Source organism: Micrasema longulum, unplaced genomic scaffold (assembly GCF_059751315.1).
Source record: "Micrasema longulum isolate JH-2025_06_02 unplaced genomic scaffold, ASM5975131v1 h1tg000668l, whole genome shotgun sequence".
NCBI classification, from domain to species: Eukaryota; Metazoa; Arthropoda; class Insecta; order Trichoptera; family Brachycentridae; genus Micrasema; species Micrasema longulum.
The window spans coordinates 313,330-337,844 of record NW_028277864.1 but is presented as its reverse complement, the minus strand read 5'-3'; the positions used below and the strand labels follow the sequence as shown (position 1 = coordinate 337,844).

The following is a 24,515-nucleotide window of genomic DNA, read 5'->3' as shown; positions in this document are numbered from 1 at the left end:
ACAGTTCTGTAATGTCATATTACATATTATTGTTTAGTAATCTATTTTAATAATTCATATAATTTAGTTCTGTTATAACAAAATATGACTTCAACATACATATTACAACAGACATGAAGAACATTTTACAGAAGGCAATATAGAAGTCTAGGCGAAATGATATTCGACCTAATATTTTCGAAACCTGCGAAATCCGACAAGCTCAGTTTATCACTTCTCACATTAATTAATTTTCACATAAAATAAATTCCATTTTGTGGAGGGTAATTTATGTCACAATTTTTCCATATATTTCTTTACTTTAATATATTTTTCCTTTACTGTTGTCTTCATCTTCTTTCTTTAGATCTTGCAATTTGTTTTGACAGGATATTAGTCTCGGTCCTGTGATGCAGATGTCCAACTTTCCCTCCACCTCTTTGGTGGTCGTACCGGTGGTCGACGTTCCTCGGGGGACTCTTGCATCACAATCTTAGGAATCTCTCAACGTGGTCTTTTTAGAATCGTCTTCTCTGCCTACTCCATTTCACAATGCCCTCTATGTTCCATAACACCCGTGTTCTGCGAATCATTTCATTAGGTATTCTATCTTTGAGGGTTCTACCTATGGTTGCAACGTTTTCATTTCTGGAGTTCTAAAGGAAGTGTTTTGTTCTAACAGTATCTGCTCTTGCTATGATTCCGTAAGTCATTATGGGGATGTTTATAATCTGTAATGTAACACATTTAATTTGTAACAAAAGTTATGTCTGCATATTTTTCTTTGTTTTCTGCCCATAGAATTTTTGTGCAGTGCAATTTTTTCTTATAGTTAAAGAACCACTGGGCTATAATAGAGATCCCATAGATAATTAAATGGCTACGAATGATGACCAGCAACGAGCAAAACAATCAACTGAGTTCTATGACTTATTTTTGTTGATTATTTAAAACAAACAATTCAATATCTTACGGATAACAATGGCTTGTGTGCGGTAATGCTTGGAAAAAACCTGCATTTGTGAGAAATAAAATGTGTGTAGTCTTTCACCAATAACATATAAAAAATCATTTTTTTTTAATACTTTATTTTTCTACATACATTAGTGTGGAACAATTTAACAATAATAATTGTCCACGATTGGTGCAAATACATTGCAGAAATAATTTCATTTTGCCTACAAACTATTTTTTATAATCAAATCTACTTTCCTAAACTCTATATAGAAATGAAATCAATTAATATTTCCATACACTAATAATCCTTTGCTTCAAAAGTGAATGTTAAAATCATTTCATGATTACAGTTTCTGTACATTTTTATAGAACGTCCTAAGTACAGTACATATTGTCCGTCAGTGATACTGCAATACCGCGTAACCTGTTTTTTTATGAAAATGTTTTACTGCAATAAATTAAACTAACAGGCCCAGCTTTAAATTATTGCTACTTTTACTCTAAATAATTATAGTTTTTCTGATACTTCAGCGGTATTTTTAAATTATAAAAAATCATAAGTAAAAAACGCTTTTTAGATGCTCCTGCCAACAAAAACCAATTGATTGAGACTTGATCAATTCAAAGACGTGGTATTGCAGTTTCATTAATAATATAACAATATTTGTTTACACAAATTATCAGTGACACAAAGGGTTATGGATAAGAGAATGCTGGGTATTTCATTAAGAGACAGAATTACTAAAACATGGATAAGAGCGAGATCCAAGGTCACCGATGTAGTCCACAGAGTTGCCAACCCGAAAAGAAGCTGGGCTGGGCTTTATTAGCCAGAACCACGGACGCTACATGGAGTAAAAAAGTCATGGAAAGGCAACCCAGAACATGCAGAATAAGTGTCAACAGGCCTCAGGCACCTGAAGGGTATGATTGATCATCTTTCTCTCTATGTAACAAAAATGATCTAAATACGCTGCATTCGGAGTACCAAAGCAGTACTTAATGCAGTGAGATAATGAGAAGTAGTGATAAGAAGTGAACCTTTGTTGTTTTCTAAGGCATGTATGAACACAAGTTATGAAATTGTTTTAAAAAGTTTATGTGATAATCAAAACAAAACATAAATTAGAAAGTGCTTTAAAATATGCTAAATTAATTTCAATGATAATTGAAATGGTTCAGCCTGTACATCCAGATTTGTAACATCTCAAATTTAAAAATTCTTTTTTAAAGATGTATATAATATGGTTAGTACGTATATGTATATAATATGGTTGAATATGGTTTTTGGTAAAACACTTACTAAGTTTAGTTATTTGACAACCGAGTAGCGCTAGAATGTTTAAACTATGTACAAATGTTTATTGTTGTATATTTAATTTATACGGACAATATTATCATTATGTAAACTGACTTATTATAATAGCAAATATATTATTTTGCTATATTATGAGAAAATGATTTTATCAGTGGATTTATTCTTGGTTTTCGAAATTCGACCAATCGATGTTGTTTTGAAGCCAAAGGATTATACAATAATATATAACAAAGATTACAATAAATAAGCAAAGTATGTTGTGCACATGAATATGGATGATTTGTGAAATGAAGTTTTAAAATTAAGTACAATTATTTACATGGATAATACTTGAAGATTCACCCTCTTCCGTTGTGTTTATAAAACCTTAAAAATAATATAATTATAAATAATAAAAAAAATGATAAAATATAGAAGTTTGTTCCATAGAAAGTTATTGAACAGTAATCATTTATCAAAATTCTTCGTATCTTACCATAAAACCATCTGTTTTATATTCTGAACATAGATACAAGTTTTATTGTGTATTTTATCGGGGCTTCGGTATCACAGGGGGCAAACAACAAAAACACAGTTTGTATTTTTGTTTATCTTCATAAACAAAAATAAAAGTCAATATTGATAAGGTACCTATCCAAAATAAATTTCACCGGATTAAATTCTACGTTTATTTATTGATATACATGAGTATGTAATGTGATGCATTTTGTCTTATTATAATTTATAAATCTTGTATATTAATTAATAAATGTAGAATGAATCCAGCAAAACATTATTTTGAATCCTTAACAATAATCAAGCAGGAACTAACAAAATAAATAAACAAAAGTAATGCATCTTACAAAATAAAACACTTTTTAGCAAAACATATGACAGTTTTTTATATTGGTGAATGAGATAAAATTTATGTCACAAATAAATATGACGAAATATGATTGTGGTATAACCGAAAATGAGCAGAAATAATATTATTGTAGTTAGCCACTGTGATCCTAAACCACCGTTTGCCACCTACCACCTTATCTAATTTACATTTAATACAATTTTTAATAGCCAGATACATATTTTTAAAAAGTATCTACCACAAACAGTATTGCATTATTTGGTATGTTAAATTCAAACATTATTGTTGTATGAATTGTTTTTACAATAATCAGTTGGACTGAATAGTGTTGACATGATAAATGAATTGTGTTATTTTAAAACACTGGCAATTATATTGAATTGATATACTTTAGAAAATAATGAATGACCTGGAATTGCAACATTCATCATCTACAAATTAAAAAAAGAAAAGCATAGTTTATATTTATATAAAACGATTTTTAAATAATATTATTTCCAACAGATATGACATAATAACACAGATCGACGAATTCATTATCAAATTCAGAACAGGGTATATTTTTATCACAAACCAAGATCTTTCAATAGATTGAAACGACAATTGGAAAGATAATTGAAAATATTTCTTGATTATCAATTTTCAAGGGACGTCATAATCTACAAAAAAATAAAATATTATATTCTATAATATACAGTGTACTGTGTTATCAAATTGATGTTAAAATAATTAACACAGACCAATCACGATTGATAATAATCTATTTAAAAGTTAATCAATTGGCAAAAAATTGAATCTACATTTAGCTATCACTGTCGAGATATGTAAAAAACATTAAATCATATTTGACAAAATGTTTATCATTCGAAGAAAATTAGATTTGAGTTTTGCAATTTGTACAATATAATTATTATGCAACCTTTTGCCATATTACATTTAACTGATTGTATCTGATTACAGTGTTATGTATTATTTCAATTGTATAATGACATTAATCCAATATACAACACCGTTCTACTCTTCAGCTATGTTGTTTTGGAAAGCACAGAAACAATTTTTTTTACTCAAATTTAATCGCTTCTATTTCATAGTAATTGTTGATTTTAGATTATAGCTGAAAATAATTAAACAAGATTGTTTTTTTTCAATACTTAAAGAGTTACGGTGGTATATTATTCTTGCTTTGCTTCTAAAATACTTATAGTTAAACTTTCGACTCCAAATCGGTAGTTCAATAAAGAATTATTTTAAGGAGAGCACAAGAGCTGAAGTAAATTCTAAAACCTGTTTAAAAAAGCAAGCATAGACACCATTTTGAATCAAAGTAAAAGATAAATGACATTAATGTTTTTTTAGTTATTTTTTACTCACTTCATTTTGTAAAATGATTTTTTTTATATTCTATACCTACAGATATAAAGTACTAGATTATTATTCTGAAAAAATACAACTTTTTCCCGGAATATTCAAAGATATATAGTTATTTGAAAGCTCTACACAACAAATTTCGGCCCATATTTCCCAGTTTCTCATAAGTTTTATACATGCCGTCAAGAGTTCATAATCAAATATTTAATTAGATGATTATTACAACAAAAAAAATCCAGGATTTGTAACAGGACAGATAAGGGTTTTAAGAGAATGTATTCATTTATTTTTCTATTAAAATAGAGATTTACCACATTATCTAACTGGCCCAAGTATCTATCGAAAACAGCCTATTGCCATTCCTAATTAGACGTGATAAATATACCTTATATGTATATAGTAAAGACAGATGTTTCTATGATTTTTAATGACACATAATTAGATTACTTAAAAGCTAATCTCGTCTAGTTTTGCATTTAATGTCAAGTTTGATTAAACATAAGTATGTTATAAATTCACTCTATGAGACTATGTTTTATAGATGAATGAACTCTCTCTTAAAACGATTCATTTTATCATTGGTTCTCTAAGAATTCGGCCAGAGAAGGGAAATATGAGCCTGGTTTATGTCAATCTAGTTCTTTGGTTTGCGATATGTGTGTGTGGATTGAATCTGTCATATTTGTTGGAGTATTGTACGTTGCTGTGTCTGTCTCCATAGGCAGCACAGGGTGGGTGTGTCAGCTGTTCTCGGAAGGGGCAACACGCCTCACTTGGGCCCTCCGGTCTCAGAAGTCGTAGGATGTTGCTTCTGTATCTCCCTTTCTGACTTTGAATACGATTCTGTATACAATGCCGGCTAGAGCTCCGCCTACAAGGGGACCAACCCAGTAAATCTGAAATGAATCATTACAAATAATTAGGTTTAATTACTATTCATGTTTCAGCCACGATGTGTAGACAGTACCACCTATACCATATATCAACAAGTAAAACATCACATCTTGTTCAGTTACATATTGTGTGTTAAGCAACTTACAAATGAAATATATTTATGATGTTATTATTAGAGCACACATAAAAATATGTTTATGAGTGCCCTAACTTCAAGATTCAAAATAAAATTAAAATAATAAAAACCCTAAGTTAAGATTTTAGTAGTGTTGAACTCCCAACCATTTACTGATAACCTAACTTAACATCAAATACATGTATATAATTTTACCCAGTGGAATTGCCAATCACCAAGAACTGCTGCAGGACCAAAACTACGAGCCGGGTTCATGCTGGATCCAGTGAAAGCAATCTGTAAAAACCACAAGAAAACAATTGGTTTGTAAGGTAAATCTATCAGAAAAGCAGGGCGATAAAGGAGAGGTATAGAGATATAGGGCAAAATTCATGCAGTAATTAAAAATACAATTGTGAAATTGAACTCTTAAAGACGGGTCGAAAATCCTCCTGAATCTTTATAGATCCATAGTATATAGATATCCATCTGTATACTACCGACATCAGAAATAAGAACTCTGCGTGCTATCGCTGGGAAGATTTTACGTGATTGTGTTTACACAAGTACACCATAATTGTGAGTACACCATAATCTTGAGAGGTCTGTGAGGTTCAAGATGTAGTCAGATGGGGGTCAAAGCGTCGTTGATACTTGTATGTACAGAGAATTAATATCAGACGGACAGCGTCCACCAGGGAGGCCCTCTACGTTGGAGAGATAGCTGGAATTCAGATTCAGAAGATAATACTGTAATAAGAGACTCTTGAATCTAAATAAAGTTGAAGAAGAAGACATTTAATTAAAATAAATATAGAGACCAGATCACTAATGACGGTTCTCAGTAGAATCGATGAAGGGAGGCACCTAATTAAAACTACCTCAGAGAGGCGAGCCCAATAGATCGGCCACATTATGCGCCATGAGGGTCTCTTGCATTAAATCACAGAGGGAATGGCTAAGGGGACAAATCACAGATGGCGCCCCCGAGTATTTGGAACAAATGTGCGAGGACTGTGATTCATATATTGAGCTGATGAGGGCTGCAGAGTATAAAGAACAGTGGAGGACGAGATGCGGGACTTTGATGCAAACCAATTCCCAGGATTAAGTCTTCAAAGAGGTAGTAAATGGATATGATTAATTGTAAAAAGCAAAAACAAACAAAAAAGTTTATGACTAACATAAAATATTGTTATGCTATCTAAAGAGCATCATATTTATTAAAAAAATATGGCATTAGGAATCGTCTTGTCGAATCATCTATTTGACAATATTTAAAAACAGCGCTTTATCAATCTGACCGATTATTAATATTAGGAATAGGAAACATAAAAGTCCGTTTAGTGGTTCAGTGATTAGCATGTTTGACTGATCATTGTTTTCATGGAAGAATACTCACAGCTCCGGCGTGGCAGGCAGTAATGGCGAGTCCAATGGCGAGAGGAGCAGACCCCTTGACATCTGACCTATGTCCGTCACATACTCCATGCACAACTAGTACCAGCACGAATGTGATAAGACCTTCCACCAGAAGAGCCTAAAATAACAACAATAATAATTTAGTACCCACGTCCAACTTATTTTTCATTGTATTGTGTACTGTTTAAGAAATAAAAATAAAAAATCAATTGTAATTCTATCTATTTTGTGTAATACTATAATTTATTGAAGATATAACACATGAGTGTGAAATTGTATCGACGAATAACTTCAAATTGCATGTTTTCTAGTATGTATCTTTGTTAAATTATCTTATAAAAAAAAATATCAAGAGGAAACGCGGTGGCTGAGAATTTTTATAAATACGAGTAGGTTTAGAACTTTGTTTTTTTGCAACTCTCTTGCAAATGTCTCCCCAATACTGTGATAGAAGATACACACTATCGACCCTGTATCTTCGAGTTTTGAGGTAAGTACATCGATAGCTATCGAGGGTACCCATACACAGTACAGATATCTACGCACTGGAAGTGACATAAATCATGTTCAAGCAAGCACTTTTAACTTTAATTGAGATATATTAAAATTTTATATCGTTACGTAGGGGCTACTTTTGACCACAGAAGCTTGTTTAAAATACAAAATAGAAATAAGTAAATTTGACACTGAGCATGGAGTAAAGTTTGACAGCTAAGACATCAGTGACATCTAGCGTTTAAGATTTGACAATTCAAGATAGTTATAGCGCATGCTTTAGATCATCTGACGTTTGAGATGACATAATGCGCATGCACTGTGCTATGGCAACATTTCTTCCAAAGCATAAAAAAATAATTATTATCATATCATTTTTGATCATCGATAGAACTGACTTCAAAAAAATTCAGAACCACTGGCCTAAGTATGTTTAAAAAACCGTAAAATAAATTTACCTGAAGTTCAGTTATGTTTTCTGGTTTTGTGACCCCTAGGGCAGTTATCGATTCTGGAAGTGCGGCCTGAAACGAAACGAAACAAAAACATTATTAATTTCAGATTTGACAAGGAAGATTAAATTAAGGGTAATTAATAATTGCATTCTGTGTCCGCGCAGATAAAAAATACAATAAGAAAGTTCAGTGGTTATTTATTTATTTAGTATTTAATAATACAGGGTGTTCTTTAAACCCTGTCACACCCAAAACCACTATGATCAGTATGGGCAAGAAGACATATTAGCACATTAAAAAAAATATTTAGAACGAAAAATTTAAAAAAATAAATAACAAAGAACAAATGGTTGCTTACTTCTGCTGGGGAGAAGCGAGGGGGGCGGGTGTATCAGAATCCCCCTCCCCCCTCGTTTCTCCCCTGCAGAAGTAAGAAACCATTTGTTTTTTTAAATATTTTATTTTTGTAAATTTTATTCGTTCTAAAAAAATATTTTAATGTGCCAATATGTCTTCTTGCTCATACTGATCATCGTGGTTTCGGATGTGACAGGGTTTAAAGAACACCCTGTATACTATAAAAATAAGCGAAACGCTGAATAAAATATTTTATGTATCGTATTATCAGCGCAATGATTTTTTAAAGTTTCGCAATTTTGAAATTACTCCAGATGTGACGTCACAAGTTCTATCATTGGTTGAGTCTATCATTGGTTAATTCGGAAAAAACTAGTGACGTCGTTTAAAGTAGTTCATTTTTAATAAACAATGTTTTGAGTATGTCCAAATGTTTGTATACAGACTGAATTTCTTCCCTAGGGAGTTATTTAGATCTAAATTTGTTGCAACAGAGAGGGAAAACATTTTCACTCTCTTTCATCTGTTGACTTTTAAGTTGAGGAAATGTGGATGTTTAAATATTTGCAGATTGTTGAAGTGACAGTGTGGTCATTTAAACCACCCAATGACAGGTCATAAGCCCTGTAAATGACATCCATACTCTCAAAAAAATAATTCTTCTCTATTGCAAACAAATTCAGTTCATTTTTATTAAAATCGTTAATACGATTTTTTTCATACATTTTCAAGAATCTTCGATTGAGGACTTCAGCCCTACGGGAAATTGGACACAAAAAATATTTTCTTGCGCGTGGTAAAAATTATAGCATTAAATTGTACGGCAGCTTCTTGAAAATGTACGGAAAAATGATAATTAAAATATTTTCATAAAAACGAACCAACAATATTTTGAGTTTGTCAAAATTTTTGTAGACAAGGACTGGATTCAACTCCCCGGGGAGCTGTTAATATTAACAAATTACAACAGAGATTAAGAACATTTTAGAGAAGGTAGTATAGAAGCCAGTACTCCTATATGGGTGCGAATCTTGGCCAAAGCTCAAAACACCACCAACTTCTAAGTTTTGAGAGTAAGTGCTTGAGAAAAATATTCAGTATAAGGTGGTTCGATTTTATAACTAGCCTCCTATAATGAGAGTCTTGAAGATGTCGCGGTGGACCTGGCTTAGACACGTGCTACGCATGCCTCAGGAGAACCTAAATCCAAGTTGCCTCTTCTTTAAACCTGCGGGCTCACGCCGTCTTGGAAGGCCGTAGATGACGATCTTTAGACTGTATTCGGCGGAATTGTGAGTTAATACAGAGATCGTCGCAGCACTATAAGGTTTGTTTAATACGAAAAGAAATTTTTCACTCGGAAGATATTTTAATTGTTGTACTGTTGATCTTTGCTCTTTTAAATTATTAGTATACTGACCACTGCTCTAAGGTACAGATATATTTATTTTTATTTATTTGACACTTATACAAGATATATACATATAAGGGCGGGCATATTGCCTTAAGACAATTTTTTCCTACCTACCCAAACCGTTCAGTTTGATAAAATTATAAATACATGGACTTATTGAATCTTAAAATTTTATACAAAAATTAAAAACAAAGATTAATTAAAGAATTAAAAATTAACACCATACAATGAAGAGAGGAGAGGGGATGGGACGGAAAGAAGAAGGATAAAGGAACAATTCAAATATTTAGATAGTGACATTTTAATCTTGACTTAAATGTAAATAAAGAAGGGGGCGTCTCTAACATTAGTGGGTAGATTATTCCACAATCCAGCGGCTACTACTGTAAAAGAGGAGGCAATAAAATTAGAGCGATGACAAGGTATTAAAAGGGTTCTTTCGTTACTAGAACGAAGAGATAGTCCGTGTTGTGATAGAGGTTGGATGAGCTCTCTCAGATAAACAGGTGAAGTGGGATTATTTAAAATATTGTAAAGAAGTGATAGAATGTGAATGTTTCTTCTATGCCTGATGTAGTTGCGTGTGATACTCGGTTATGTGGTCAAATTTGCGAAGATCAAAGATATAACGAATACAAATATTCTGCAATCGTTCTAACTTATCAAGTAATTCAGAATTAGCATCTATATAACATACATCCGCATAGTTAAGGAGTGGAAGAAGTAAGCTCTGGACTAATGTTTGCTTAACAATAATTGTCAAGAAATTCTGTAATCTTTTAAGCGAGTGCAAACTGCTATAAAGTTTACGACTAACTTCGTTAACCTGATCGTGCCACCCTAAATGCTTATGAATGATAATACCTAAGTTTTTTACTGAAGTCATTAATGGAATTTCTGTACCATGTATTTTAAAAAGAGGAAGTGTGGAAAAATTCACTTTTGAATACATTTATTTACTAACAACAAGTACAATTTGGGCTTTTGTTGGATTTATGAGAAGTCCATGTTTTTTTGTCCATGAAGAGATATTGCTCGAGTGCAAGTGACATTACTCTGTGTTTCAACAATGTCAACGGGTTCGAAATGAATATACAATTGCAAATCATCGGCATATAAATGGTACGAACAGGCATGTATTTAATTTTCTATCCAAGTACAGTCAGAAATATTTTATTTTATCCGCGGGATGTATGGCTACAATGTTAAGATTCCGATATACACCACTTTGATTTGACTATATTTATGAATATGTAACAGATAAATAAATAAAAATGACTTTCAGTAGCGCGGCAATGGAGAAATTCTATTTTTAGTTAACAATTAAATCGTTAAGCAGAAACCTTCGAATGGTCATGTTCATATATGTGTTACAATATAAGATAATGTTATTATAATGCTATAAGAGAGACTCATTATGATATTTTTAGTTTCTGCTGACATAAATGTTACCGCAAAAGCACATTGAGAAATCTCGTAATGACTGTCACGTGAGTATAATTTATTTAATGTTTAAAATAGTTTTATTCTTACTCATAAACATGGTACAAAGTTATGCCAAAGAACAGCGGTAGAATAAGGAAGGTAAAGTGAAAATTCTTTGTTATAAACATCGCATAAGGATCATAAGGTTATATTAGGGTCGCGATTACAAACGCTATCTTCTCGGCCTCGAAGCGCTGGGCCCCGATTACAATGGGAAGTTTACAGAATTATCTTCAATTGTCCATAATTTAAAATCGAATTTTCTGTACAAAAATGTGTTTATTGAAATAAAAATTTAAGTACCTTCGTCGGTAGCCTATAATTGAACGTAGTTATGCAGAAAGCAGCCAGTCCACCATTTTGAAAAAATGAGATATTGATGTTATCGGGTGCAGTAAGGTCAATTCTATGTTCTGCTGAAAACAGCCAGACCGCTTTTATACAAAAAAACTGTATTAATCACCTTCTGAAAATGGTGTCGATCACTAAAACGGCGTTTCTCAATTTGCAGAAAACACCCACAGCACTAGAAAAATCTTACGGTACTTTAGAAATGATTCAAACTACATAATTAGATTCTTGTTTGTAGAGTAAAAAAAACTAACGTATTCATTGTTTATTATTTGTCAAAGTTAAAAACATTCCAACTGTTGTGTAAATTCGATTCGATAAATTATTCAGTCTTTTCACGAAGGTGCTACTATCTCAGTTCCACTTTTCTATGGCTGGGTGATTTCTGCATAAGTACGTTTAATTGAACTTGTTTCGAAAAAAAATCATACTAATTAAATCAGAAAATTCGATTTTACTTTATTGAGAAATGAAGACCTTGTGACCTTGCTCTGAAGATGTTGGACTTTATTCTCCGAACTGGCTGGGTTTTCTATGATCATCGTACATTCAGAATCCTGTACAACTCGTTGATTCGGGTCAGGCTTGAACCTCTGTGATATGGAGTCCGCACGATGCAAGATATTCCCTCATGTTAAAGAGGGTTCAGAAAATAATTCTGAGGCATACATGAGGGGGTATGGTAGTTATCTGTGGAATTCCTCTTGGGCATGCTTGGGATCAGCAGTTTGCAACTTAGAAGGGATGGGATCACACTGACCCATTTTTTCAGACTGATAACAGGTTTTATCGAGAACTCGGACATTTTCTCTAAAATACTCTCTAGTATTAATTTTTATGTTCCTGAAAGTTATCTCAGCATGCACAAAGAGCTCGCAAACCGCCTAGGAATTGCTGGAGCAACTTTTAACATGATGCGTGATGTCTGGAACTCTAGTCTTACCAAAGCTCAAAACACCAAACTTCTGAGTTTTGAGAGTAAGTGCTTGAGAATAATATTAGGTATGAGGTGGTTCGATCGAGGCAGCCTCCTAAAACGAACGTCCTGAGGATGCGGCGGTGGACCTGGCTTGGACACGTGCTGCGCATGCCTCGGGAGACCCTAAACCCAAGTTGCCTCTTCTTTAAACCTGCGGGCTCGCGCCGTCTTGGAAGGCCGTCGATGACGATCTTTCAACTTTCTTCGGTGGAATTAAGGGGCGCTGGATTGACGTGGAGAGAGGAGAAAATGCTGGCTGGCTTAGGAGCGGATGTGGAAAAGAAAAGAAGAAGAGAAAGAAGATAGTTATCTCTGACAGCGTCAACACTCGGCAAATACTGTTTTACCTCCCGGTTTCCAGAACCTACCTGCATTTGGCTATGCCGAATGGAAGAGCAGTGAGGCAGCTAAACATTATCACTTTGGAGATAGACATATTTCACATTAGTGAAACTATGTATGTTTAAGATGCAACTACTTTTTCTATTGGAGATTATTACATAATGACATATTAAAATTACTGATGTTTCTACCGTGAGCGATCTGGGTGTTTTGTTCGATTCAAAATTATTATTTAAAGAGCACATTATTAAAATATCTAACAAAGCTGTAAAATTATTAGGATTTGTACTTAGAACCGGAAAAGATTTTAATAATATAAACACATTAAAATATCTTTACACATCTCTTGTTAGAAGCCAACTAGATTATAATTCTCCAATATGGTCACCTTATCAAATCACTTTCTAAGATTCTATTGAGAGAATTCAGAATAAATTTCTTAGATATATTAATTTTAAGATGGGTTTTTCTACTAATCAATTAAATTATAACAAAATTTTAGACTCTCTTAAATTAACTAAATTGCAAGAACGAAGAACATCGACCGATCTTATGACTTTATATAAAATAATAAAACCAATGTTTGATGCCCCTGATCTACTATAATTGATTTCATTCTATGTACCACCTAGATTAAGCAGAACATCTACAATATTTTATTGTCAAAATTCTCGAACGGTAGCTCAATATTACTCACCTATTGTTAGATTACAGAATACCGGGAATGAATATGCATCACATTTTGATATATTTAGTTTATCTCTGCATAACTTAAAAAACAAAATGACCAACATATTTTTATCAAAAAGAGCAAATCATCTTCAGAAGATTGGGTTGGAATAGTTATAATTTGATTGATTAATGTATTTTGTTATTGTATAATTTCTTTAAAATATGTATGTATTTCAAGTAATTAATAATGTGTATAGTACGAGTATATTAATATTTCATACTCGATTTTTTTTTTTTATTATTTTTTTATTTCTAAGCACTCTTTATACCACATATATGTAAATGGCAGAAATGCCGTATATAAATAAATAAAAAAAAAATAAAAAAAAATTACATAATGACTTTTTACCCTTTGCTTTTCAGAAATCATAATTGACAGAAATCAAACTCATGAAGAATAGGACAACAATTGTTTTTTGTATGCTGACGATGCTGTACTTCTTGCTAACAACAAAGAGAAACTGCAATTCTTGGTAACAAAGGTCTACGATGTATGCAAGAGAAGCGATTTGCTGATGAATGTCGATAAATCGAATGTGATGGTTTTTGAAAGAAATGAAAGTATGACTAAATGTGAAATCACTGTGAATGGAGTTATACTAAAACAAGTAGAGGAATTTGTGTATCTGGGAAGTATGTTCACTAGGGATGGAATGACTGAGAAAGATATTGAAAGGAGGGTGAGTGCCGGGAACAGAGTAAACGGTGCACTCAAATCGACCGAAATTGGCAGTTAACAACGGAGTCCTGGTCCCGTCCCTGATGTATGGGAGCGAAGTATGGACTTGGAAAAACAGGGATGAAAGTAGGCTGAATGCTGTCGAAATGCGATCTCTCAGGCGAATATGCGGTAAAACTATGTACGATAGATGCACAAATGTTGAGATCCGTACATTATGTAAGGCTGAGACAAGCATTATCGACAAAATCAAGAAAGGAGCTCTGCGCTGGTTTGGACATGCAGAACGAATGGACAGCGAAAGAACGGCTAAGAATATTTACAATGCGAATGTTGACGGATGCAGAAATAGAGGAACACCGAGAAAGACATGGCATGACCAAATCCAACAAATACTTAAAGATGGACATGTCAAAAGTCGGAATAATCGGCGCGCGTGCATGAGAAGATGTATGAGTGTAGAGGAAGCGAGATCTATATGCAAAGATAGAGTGTTGTGGCGTTCTATCCTCTCTGCCTACCCTTTCAGGGAAACGGCGTGATGGTTTGTTTGTTATATATATGTACAATACTTAAACTCATTAAAATATCATTATATCATCTCATTAGTTAACCCGAAACACTTAATTAATGATCCTGACAAAAACAAGTTAATTTAATTTGCTTTCATATAATTTTGAATCCTCTATTCTTACCTCTGTTTTGTATAAATACATTGAGATACTAGTCTCGAAAATGTCGCGAAAGCGATGAAACCGGTCACTGGATTCCAAATTGGCGAATTAAAGTATCACTCGTCTTTTATTTCTATAATATATTACATTTTAATAATGTCAACCATCGGTTTAAGGTTCCTGGTTTAATATGTTCTCCCAATATAACGGCTTAAATATTTTACATTATTTTGATAAAATAAATAATTTTGAATTTAAATAGCGATGGTATAGGCCTGCGATTAGTCAACTGTCACATTTCTCAATAGGATTTATCTCGGTTCATGGTGTAATGGTCAGCGCGTCTGCTTCCATGCAAGAGGTCTCGGGTTCGATTCCTGATATGGTTGATATGAAATATTGATTTAAAAGAGCGTTTTCACGATATAATATTTCATAGTACCTGGACTGGTACCTGAAGCGTAAGACTGACCATCTTACCTCAATGTAAAAAAAAAGAAGATCAAGATACGCTGCGATTGGTGTACCAATGCAGTGCCTTATGCACCATTAGGTGCGGAATGCAGATGATGATGAAACTAATTTGAATACAACTTATACCTAATGGAAATGGGTCCGATTAGACCCAGGAGTATTGAAAATCATCAATTATATTAAAAAATATATATATATATTAACAAAATCGTGAAAAATTGTACACAAATCATAACATTTTGTATTTTTAAGGATTCAGACCACATTTGGATTATTAAATGATATTGTAAACCCACAAAAAATGCCTAAAAGGTTAATTTTTAAAATGGGTCTAATCCGACCCACCACTGTCAAGGATATATTTTTTGTCCCAGCGGGCTTTGAGTAAAAGCGAAATATTGTTTACGAGTGTAAACATGATCAAATTTACATTACATCCAGATAATTTTATTTGGCAGATGTTCTAACAATGATCTATGTTATATTTTGTTATATTTATAATTCCTTATTCAGTGTATTTACATACATATTGATTATAATACATATTTAAATTTATCGAATAAAAGTACATACATCCAATCGTCTAGACATTTATAAATGAGGAAGTTGGTTATAAAAATATTTGTAGACTACCATAGAATATAAAACTAAGACAAAATAATAAATTATTTTTGTGCATGGTATTATCAAGTTTCGTAATTTTGAAAATTTCCATCGAGACTTCGAAATTACACAAGTGTGTAGTGGACTAAAGGAAATATTGTTTAAATAATTATTTATTTTATGTTTCATATTATAAAGCGCTTTTTTAAATTCTAAGATTTCCAAGTGGCCCTATTTAAATATTTTATTTTTATACGAAGAACTTTGAATGCTCATAAATCCAACAAAAACCCAAATTATACTTGTTGGTAGTAAACAAATGTATTCAAAAGTGAATTTTTCCACACTTCCTCTTTTCAAAATAGATGGTACAGAAATTCCATTCAGGACTTCAGTAAAAAACTTGGGTATTATCATTCATAAGCATTTAGGGTGGCACGATCAGGTTAGCGAAGTTAGTCGTAAACTTTATAGCAGTTTGCACTCACTTAAAAGATTACAGAATTTCTTGCCAATTAATGTTAAGCAAACATTAGTCCAGAGCTTACTTCTTCCACTCCTATGCGGATGTATGTTATATAGATGCTAATTCTGAATTACTTGATAAGTTAGAACGATTGCAGAATATTTGAATTCGTTTTTTTTTATTTGACCACATAACCGAGTATCGCACGCAACTACACTGGCTCAGTATCAGGCATAGAAGAAACATTCACATTCTATCACTTCTTCACAATATTTTAAATGATCCTACTTCGCCTGTGTATCTGAGAGAGCTCATCCAACTTCTTTCACAACACGGACTATCTTTTCGTTCTAGTAACGAGAGAACCCCTTTAATACCCCGTTATAGCTCTAATTTTCTTGCCTCCTCTTTCACAGTAGTAGCCTTTCGATTGTGGAATAATCTACCCATTAATGTTAGAGACGCCCGCCCCTTCTTTATTTACATCTAAGTCAAGATTGAAATGTCACTATCTAAATATTTAAATTGTTCCTTTATCCTTTTTATTTCCGTCCCATCCCCTCTCCTCTCTTCATAGTATAGTAAAAATGTTTAAAATTATTGCTTCAAATATAAATTTAGGATAAAGGAGAAGTTACAAATACAGTTGCTATTGAAAGAGCATTTAACAATACTTTTTTAATTAAAATGAATTTATAAATAAAAAAAAATGTATCGCTATAATGAATGTTTTACATAAAAACACTTATAATTATTACGAGACTGTAAATATTTAAGTTAAATTTTATTAAATTGTTTGAAATACATCTATTTTTGTAATTTTTTTACATATATCTTAATTTTTAATAAATTGCATTAACTATATATTTATTTTTAATTGTTTTTTTTTTATTTACATTTTTATGTTTGTTTTGTGATTATTGATGTTCACAAATAATTTTATAAAGGATGTATATTGTGATAAGTTTTACTGTTTCTGAACTGAAAATAAATAAAATATAATAGATAATTATATTTATTCATCAGATGAAAAGAAAAATCATTTATCTAATCAGCCATCGAATCAAAAACAAAGACCTCAAAGTTTTAAAATATTATTTGTTTTTTTTTAAATTCACACTATTGTATTTTTTCTTCATAGCATAGTTATATTTAGGTCGGCCTCGTGGTGTAATGGTCAGCGCGTTTGCCTACCTTGCAAGAGGTCTCGGATTCGATTCCCGACATGGTTGATATAAAATATTTATTTAAAAAATTGTGTTTTCACACTAGAATATTTTATAGTCCCTGGACTGGTACCCGAAGCGTAAGACTGATTACCTTACCTTGATAAAAAAATGATAAGATAAGTGTACCAATGCAGTGTCCTATGCACAATCAGGTGCGGAAAGGGAATGATGATAATAATAGTTATATTTTTTGTGTGTATTTGATTTTTTGTGATACATTCCTGCTTTTTCTTTTTATTTGTGTTAAAAACGCGTAGATAAACATTTAATTATAATTAGTTTGGCGCTATCTAGACAGTATTAACTTTTGTTTATAAATTTTAATGAATAATAAAAAAATGAGCTGAAATATCATTTTTACTTAATATTGATTTATTTATACTTTTACATTGTTTGTATTCTTTTTTTATACAGAATAATGTGTCCCGTGCCGAGGGAAATATTTTACAAAATGTGAAACATGCCGAAAATTAGCTATTTAACAAAGGTAACATCAAAGTAATAATAAAAAAACGTAATTAATCCAATTAACCTAATTATCATTAACATAATAAACAATAAAAAACTAAAATATTCATAAAAAACATAACCAATTTATATAGACCATTGGCTTAACTAGTGAGTCATTTAGCTGGCATATTACCCATGTTAACATATTTTGGTGAGTCATGTTTCACGAGCTGGCCCATCAGCCCTCGAAGGGAATACATGGTTTCGGGACACCTTGTATAGGACACATTTAGTCACATGACCCTGTAACGCGACAAAAAAGAACGAAAGTGAACGTCTTCTGACAGCTATGTTGTAATATGGATTTCATCTCCTGTGAGACAGATTCGTGTCAAATGTTCTCATTGCGATCGTTCATTTATCACGTATAATTGAAAAATTCATCGCTAAATATCGTAACTTAGAGACATTAAAGACTAAGCAATAGATTTTCACTAAATTCATAAAAGAGCCAATATTTCGGAAACTAACGATTTTTTACTGAGGTCACATCCACATATTCTGGTGTCAAGACCTGGCATAATTAACCCTCGAAGGGAATACGCCGAGTTTTAGGATACCCTGTATACATTTATATTTGCTTACATTTATTGAAATGTTTCAAATATAAAAAAAAAATACATAATTTGATCAGGAAAAAAACCATCAAAGAAGAACAATGGCTTCTTTTTAATCCTTTTTTAACCAGAGAAGTTTTAAACAACATGAATTTTGAAAATAATTTGCAAAGGGTTTTTATTGAAGTCCGGTGTCACAACAGGTATTTGTTTATTCACGAAAAGCACTGCCTTCAAAGTTACTCATATACGCGTTTAAAAAAACTCGCAAATACACGTTTTGTTCATGTAAACAGCAGCTGCAGTACGAACAAAATAAGCATTTGTTGTTTGTTTTAGCCGACCCTGGCCGATGGCGGCGCGCCGATCGGTATGACGCAGTACTTAACTGAATTTTATCTGGCGCATTTTTCAAATTTTACAAATACATAGTTAACTACTCGCCTTGTGATGTAATGGTCAGCGCGTTTGCCTACCATGCAAGAAGTCTCGGACTCAATTCCCAACATGGTTGACATAAAATATTATTATTATTTTATTGTTTTTTTTGTTTTTTTACAAAAACCTTAAGTGATAAAACAGAGTATTAAAAAAATAAAGCATAGCAATGAAATACATATTAATAGTAAAAATAGTAAACAAAAAATCCCACAAAGGCATGGCATGTTCGTGGGTATACAAGAAAATGTTAATGAATTTTTGCTCCTATAATAAATAATGAACATTTGTAATATTTTTGTGTAACATAAGAAAGAGAAAATAAAATATTATGTAAAATATTATATGGTATTTTTTTTATAGTAATTAAAAAAGGAAATATAAAATAAAAAAAAAACACAAAAATATTCCTTATTATTAAAGGGCAACAAAACAAATCATAGAAAAAGAGTTCATATCTTTAGTTTGAATCCAGGATAGAGCATGTTTTTTAAAAGAAGAAAAATTTTGAAAGTTTGTAATCAATATAACATTATCAGTAAAAAAATTAAAAATCTATGGGCCTATAAAATATGCATGTCTCTGTGCGAGCCTCGTTTTACAATGTCGTATTTCTAACACACGATTCCTTCTTTGACTTGATCTATTTGAATGACTTAAAATAGTGTTTTTACACTCGAGTATTTCATAGCCCCTAGACTGGTACCTGAAGCGTAAGACTGATCACCTTACCTCACGTAACAAAAATGATCAAGATACGCTGCGATTGGTGTATCGATGCAGTGCGCTACGCACCATTAGGTGCGGAAAGGGAACGATGGTTATAATTTGAGTTATTTTTTGTTATTGTTTCAGTGAAATTCTAGTAGGCACTGCTCATGTGCCTAAATAGAACGCACGCCACTGCCTCCAAGGGAATATACAAGGGAGGATACCCCGTGTACATATTATATTTGCTAACATTTATTGAAATATTTGATCACAAAGTATAAAAAATCTAAATATAAAAAAATATACATAACTTAATTTGGAAAAAAAAAACCTTCAAAGAAGAACGTTACACAGTGTGTAAAGTGGCCACTTAAACCAGCCAATGACAGGTCATAAGCCCTGTAAATGCCTAGATTTCTAAATTTCCTTCTCAAAAATGTTTTCCCTCTCTGTTGAAATAAATTTAACCATCATTATTTATTTATTTATTTATTTTGTTCATTAACGCCCAAAAGGCATTTACAAAAAATAAAAATGAAATACATGCTAACATACTAAATAATAAACAGAATATACAGAAAAAAAAGTGAAATTAGTTAAAAAGGATATGATGAAAAGTTTTACAAAGTAAAAAGAAAAAAACAATAATAACAAAGGTATGCAAGAAAAAACAGTGAGCATATAAACAAAAAATGCAAAGATATAAGACAAAACATCAACAGATGAAAGAATTGAAGTAATATAGATGTTCAAATATGCGCAGAATGGTGAATGTTACACAGTGTGTAAAGTGGCCACTTAAACCAGCCAGGTCATAAGCCCTGTAGATGCCTTGACTTCTATATTACCTTCTTAAAAATGTACTTCATCTCTGTTGTAATATGTTAATTAGAGATAAAATAAAATAAAATAAAATAAGATAAAATAAAATAAGACTATTATTGAAACTAAGAATAAGACAAAAAAGTATGTGTTAAGACGCACAGTTTTTATAAATTTAAATATGAAGTTCTACATAATAACCACCAAATCAATCAATAAGAAAGGGTTACGTAATTTTTTTTTAAAAATACGTTGATATTTCGAAATTTGTCCTTAAAAATGTAGGTACTATGTGTGAGAAGCTTAAAAATGTATTTAATTTTTAAAAATACAACCTACTTTTATTGTGATATTTGCGCGCTAAGTTTAGGCCACGCTGTTGCACAAACCACATAAAGGCTCTATACATTGGTACATAAAACTTGTAATTATTTCTAAAATCAATTGAAAACTCTTCATTGAGAGCTGATTAACGATTTAAGCTTTACACACGATCGATCATAAATATGAAATATAAAAATTACATACATTGAGGTGTTTTATCGTGGCGTGGGAATAAAATAAGTGTTACCTACATCTCTTAATTTATAACCTTCAATGAAAAACATGTCTGCGTTTATTTCGTTCAAGATCACTTGCGACATAATGTTATGTTATAAAGAAGATGTAATCACGTGCTAGAATGGAGAGATTTTATCTTTTTCTACACATGTCACGTGTCCATTTTTATGAGCGTCGTGTGTGTATGTTCATTTGTAAAAAAGGGGACGAAAAAGAATTATCATTAATATTTTAAGCATTAACTACGTCTTCTTTTTCTTCAGCCTTCTGTCCTCCACTGCTGGATATAGACCTCTTCCATACTCTTCCATTTCCTTTGTTCAGTTTCTGCTTGCAGCCGATTTTTAACCTCCACAGCGGCTATGTCGTCGGACCATCTTTTTTGAGGTCTTCCGAAGCCTTTCTTATTCTTCCAAGGTCTCCATCTTAACATTTTTGGGGTCCATCGTGTGGGGTCTTGTCTCGCAACATATCCTGCCCATTGCCAACTTCAGTCTTGCTACGCGATCCATGAAATCCGCTATTCTGGTTCTGTTCCATTCCTCATTTTTTGTTCTGTCTCTTAGGCTTATACCAAGCATGGATCTTTCCATGGATCGCTGTGTGCATTTGAGCTTTTCTACATTTATTTATTTATAGAGGGCCATGGTTTTTAAAGCGTACGAAGTCACTGGCAGTACACATGATTCAAATGTTTTCCTTTCTTTTTTTTTAAGAAGTCGAAATTGAATAAATATCTACACTATACTATGAAGGTAAGATAGAGTAAAGAGGGAAGGAAAGAGGGAGCAAAAGGGGAAAACTGAAATATTTAGGAAGTGATATTTCATACGTGATTTGAATGGAAATAAAGAAGGATCGTCTCTGACATTAGTGGCTAAATTAAATTATAAACACTTATAAATAAAATTACAACAGAGACGAAGAACATTTAAGAGAAGGTAATATAGAAGTCTAGGCATCTACAGGGCTTATGACCTGTCAATGGCTGGTTTAAGTGACCACTTTAAACACTGTGTAACATTCACCATTCTGCCCATATTTGAACATCTATATTCCTTCAATTCTTTCATCTGTTGATGTTTGTGAAGTTAAATAGCTAAAACCTTTATGTATGCGGGTGAGATTCATCTAATTTTGCCTAGTATGTAGGTGAAATAATTCAATTAGATGAATCTCACCCGCATAAATAAAGGTTTCAGCTATTTAACTTCACAAACATCAACAGATGAAATGATTGAAGGAATATAGATGTTCAAATATAGGCAGAATGGTGAATGTTACACAGTGTGTAAAGTGGCCACTTAAACCAGCTATTGACAGGTCATAAGCCCTGTAGATGCCTAGACTTCTGTATTACCTTCTCTTAAATGTTTTTATCTCTGTTGTGTTATGTTAATATAAATAGCTCCCCAGGGAGTCGAATCCAGTCCTTTTCTCCAAAAATTTGGACCAACTCAAAATATTGTTGAACTTACTGTTCTTTTAAAAAAATGTATTTTCTTTGATTATTAAAAAAACATATACATAAAAATAACATTTTTATGTATATGTGTAAACTTTTATGTATTTATATAAGATGTTTTATTATTTTCTTTACTTACTTTGTACATTTTGTGGAAATCTGTTATTGGTTCTGAGTTTATACACTATATCTGTATCTCTACCGCTATGCTGAACAACATCGCTCTGGATATTGATCTGTTCCATGTATCCGAAGGGGTTTTCCGGAGCGGGATTCTTCTACTACTTTGACATGAGTCTCTTTCGTGTATTTTTTTTTCTTTTTTATAATATGTACGTATTGAATATATTTTTGTAATGTAAATTGTATGTTATATTTAAAATAAATTAATTGAATTGAATCTGTTTGTTTGCCATAAATATGTATGTAGAACTGTTGGTATACCAAATAAAATAAAATATTACAAGTTTAAATATTATTAATTAGGATAGTAAGGGTACAATTGAAATAAATAATGTTAGAATAAGAATAGATGTAAAAATAGTATTGTAAATAAATATAGACAGACTATGTTTATCATAGAACTAAATAAAATAAATAATAATTTTAAAAAAATTAAAAAAATACGATTTTAGAATAAATTAACATTTTACAACAGAGATGAAGAACATTCAAGAGAAGGTAATATAGAAGTCTAGGCATCTACAGGGCTTATGACCTGTCAATGGCTAGTTTAAGTGCCTATATCTGAACATCTATATTCCTTCAATTCTTTCATCTGTTGATGTTTGTGAAGTTAAAGAGCTGAAACCTTTATTTATGCGGGTGAGATTCATCTAATTGAATTATTTCACCTACATACTAGGCAACGCCTGAAAATATTATTTTTTCAATTTCTATACTTCTTCATGGACCAGGTAATTTATCAACAATATTTTGAGTTTGTCCAAATTTTTCCAGTCCTTGTCTACAAACATTTGGACAAACTCAAAATACTGTAAATAAATTAACATTTATAATTTTGCAATACATCATTTCGGATTATGTAGAAAGGTTTTTGCCTGTAATCTTCAGTCACAGACATAATTTTTTGCCATGATTTATTGGCTTTTGAGCTCAAAAATCAAGTTACTATCTAATTTAATTTGATGATTACTAAAACGACGTGAAATTCCGTTTAATCGCGATAATCAATCTCAAGTGGGTGCTCAAAAATATCTAAATTATAAATTGACACAAGAGCACATCGAGTTTACGTAGGTACTCGTGTGGTCAATGTGACAGAACAACTTAATGTCTCAATTATAAGGGTAAAAGGAGGTAAAATTGAAAAAAAAAATTTGTACGAAAATTAATTAGAAGAATTACGCGTACTTTAATATAAAAATTAAAGAAACACTACAATATTTAGGGTTTGTCCAAATGTTTGTAGATACAATACTGAATTTCACCGTCTAGGGAGTTATTAGGTCCCGTGGCTAGAGTAGCGGACTCACAGATCAGAGGTCAAAGGTTCGAACCTCACTCTACACTAACTTGATTTCCTCTTTCTCATCGTCATCATTCCATGTCCGCTTCCTAGTTGGAGCATATGCTAATCACACAGCATATGGTGTCCACAAAGAGCCTCTATGCATCTCTGTCGACTGCCAGCTCCAAAGCGTCCTCGCAAGTCAGGTTCACACCCCGTAGTTCTGACATAAACTCCCGGACAGTCAGAAGTGGACGTCCAGAACGCCGATAACCTGATGCCTTGTAAAGTAGGCAAGCGTGGTTGAGGGTCTCAGGAGACATCCGCAATATACATGTACATATGGCC

At 32.2% G+C, this 24,515-nt stretch overlaps 1 protein-coding gene across 3 annotated transcripts in view; it reads right to left on the bottom strand.

Moving 5' to 3' along the window:
- Positions 1-1,096: 1,096 nt before the first annotated feature.
- The window catches only part of Drip (aquaporin homolog protein drip), a 201,688-nt gene continuing 178,269 nt past the window's right edge, over positions 1,097-24,515 (bottom strand). For 2 of the 3 annotated variants that reach the window (XM_088229417.1, XM_088229418.1), the window contains exons 5-8: positions 7,851-7,916; positions 6,878-7,015; positions 5,692-5,772; positions 4,132-5,362 (exon numbers count right to left, since the gene is read on the bottom strand). In XM_088229417.1, coding sequence (XP_088085543.1) covers positions 5,255-5,362; positions 5,692-5,772; positions 6,878-7,015; positions 7,851-7,916 — 393 coding nt within the window. In that variant the 3' untranslated portion in view covers positions 4,132-5,254. Of the gene's footprint in view, positions 5,363-5,691; positions 5,773-6,877; positions 7,016-7,850; positions 7,917-24,515 lie in introns of all 3 variants that reach the window. The other variant, XM_088229416.1, reaches the window with a different exon arrangement.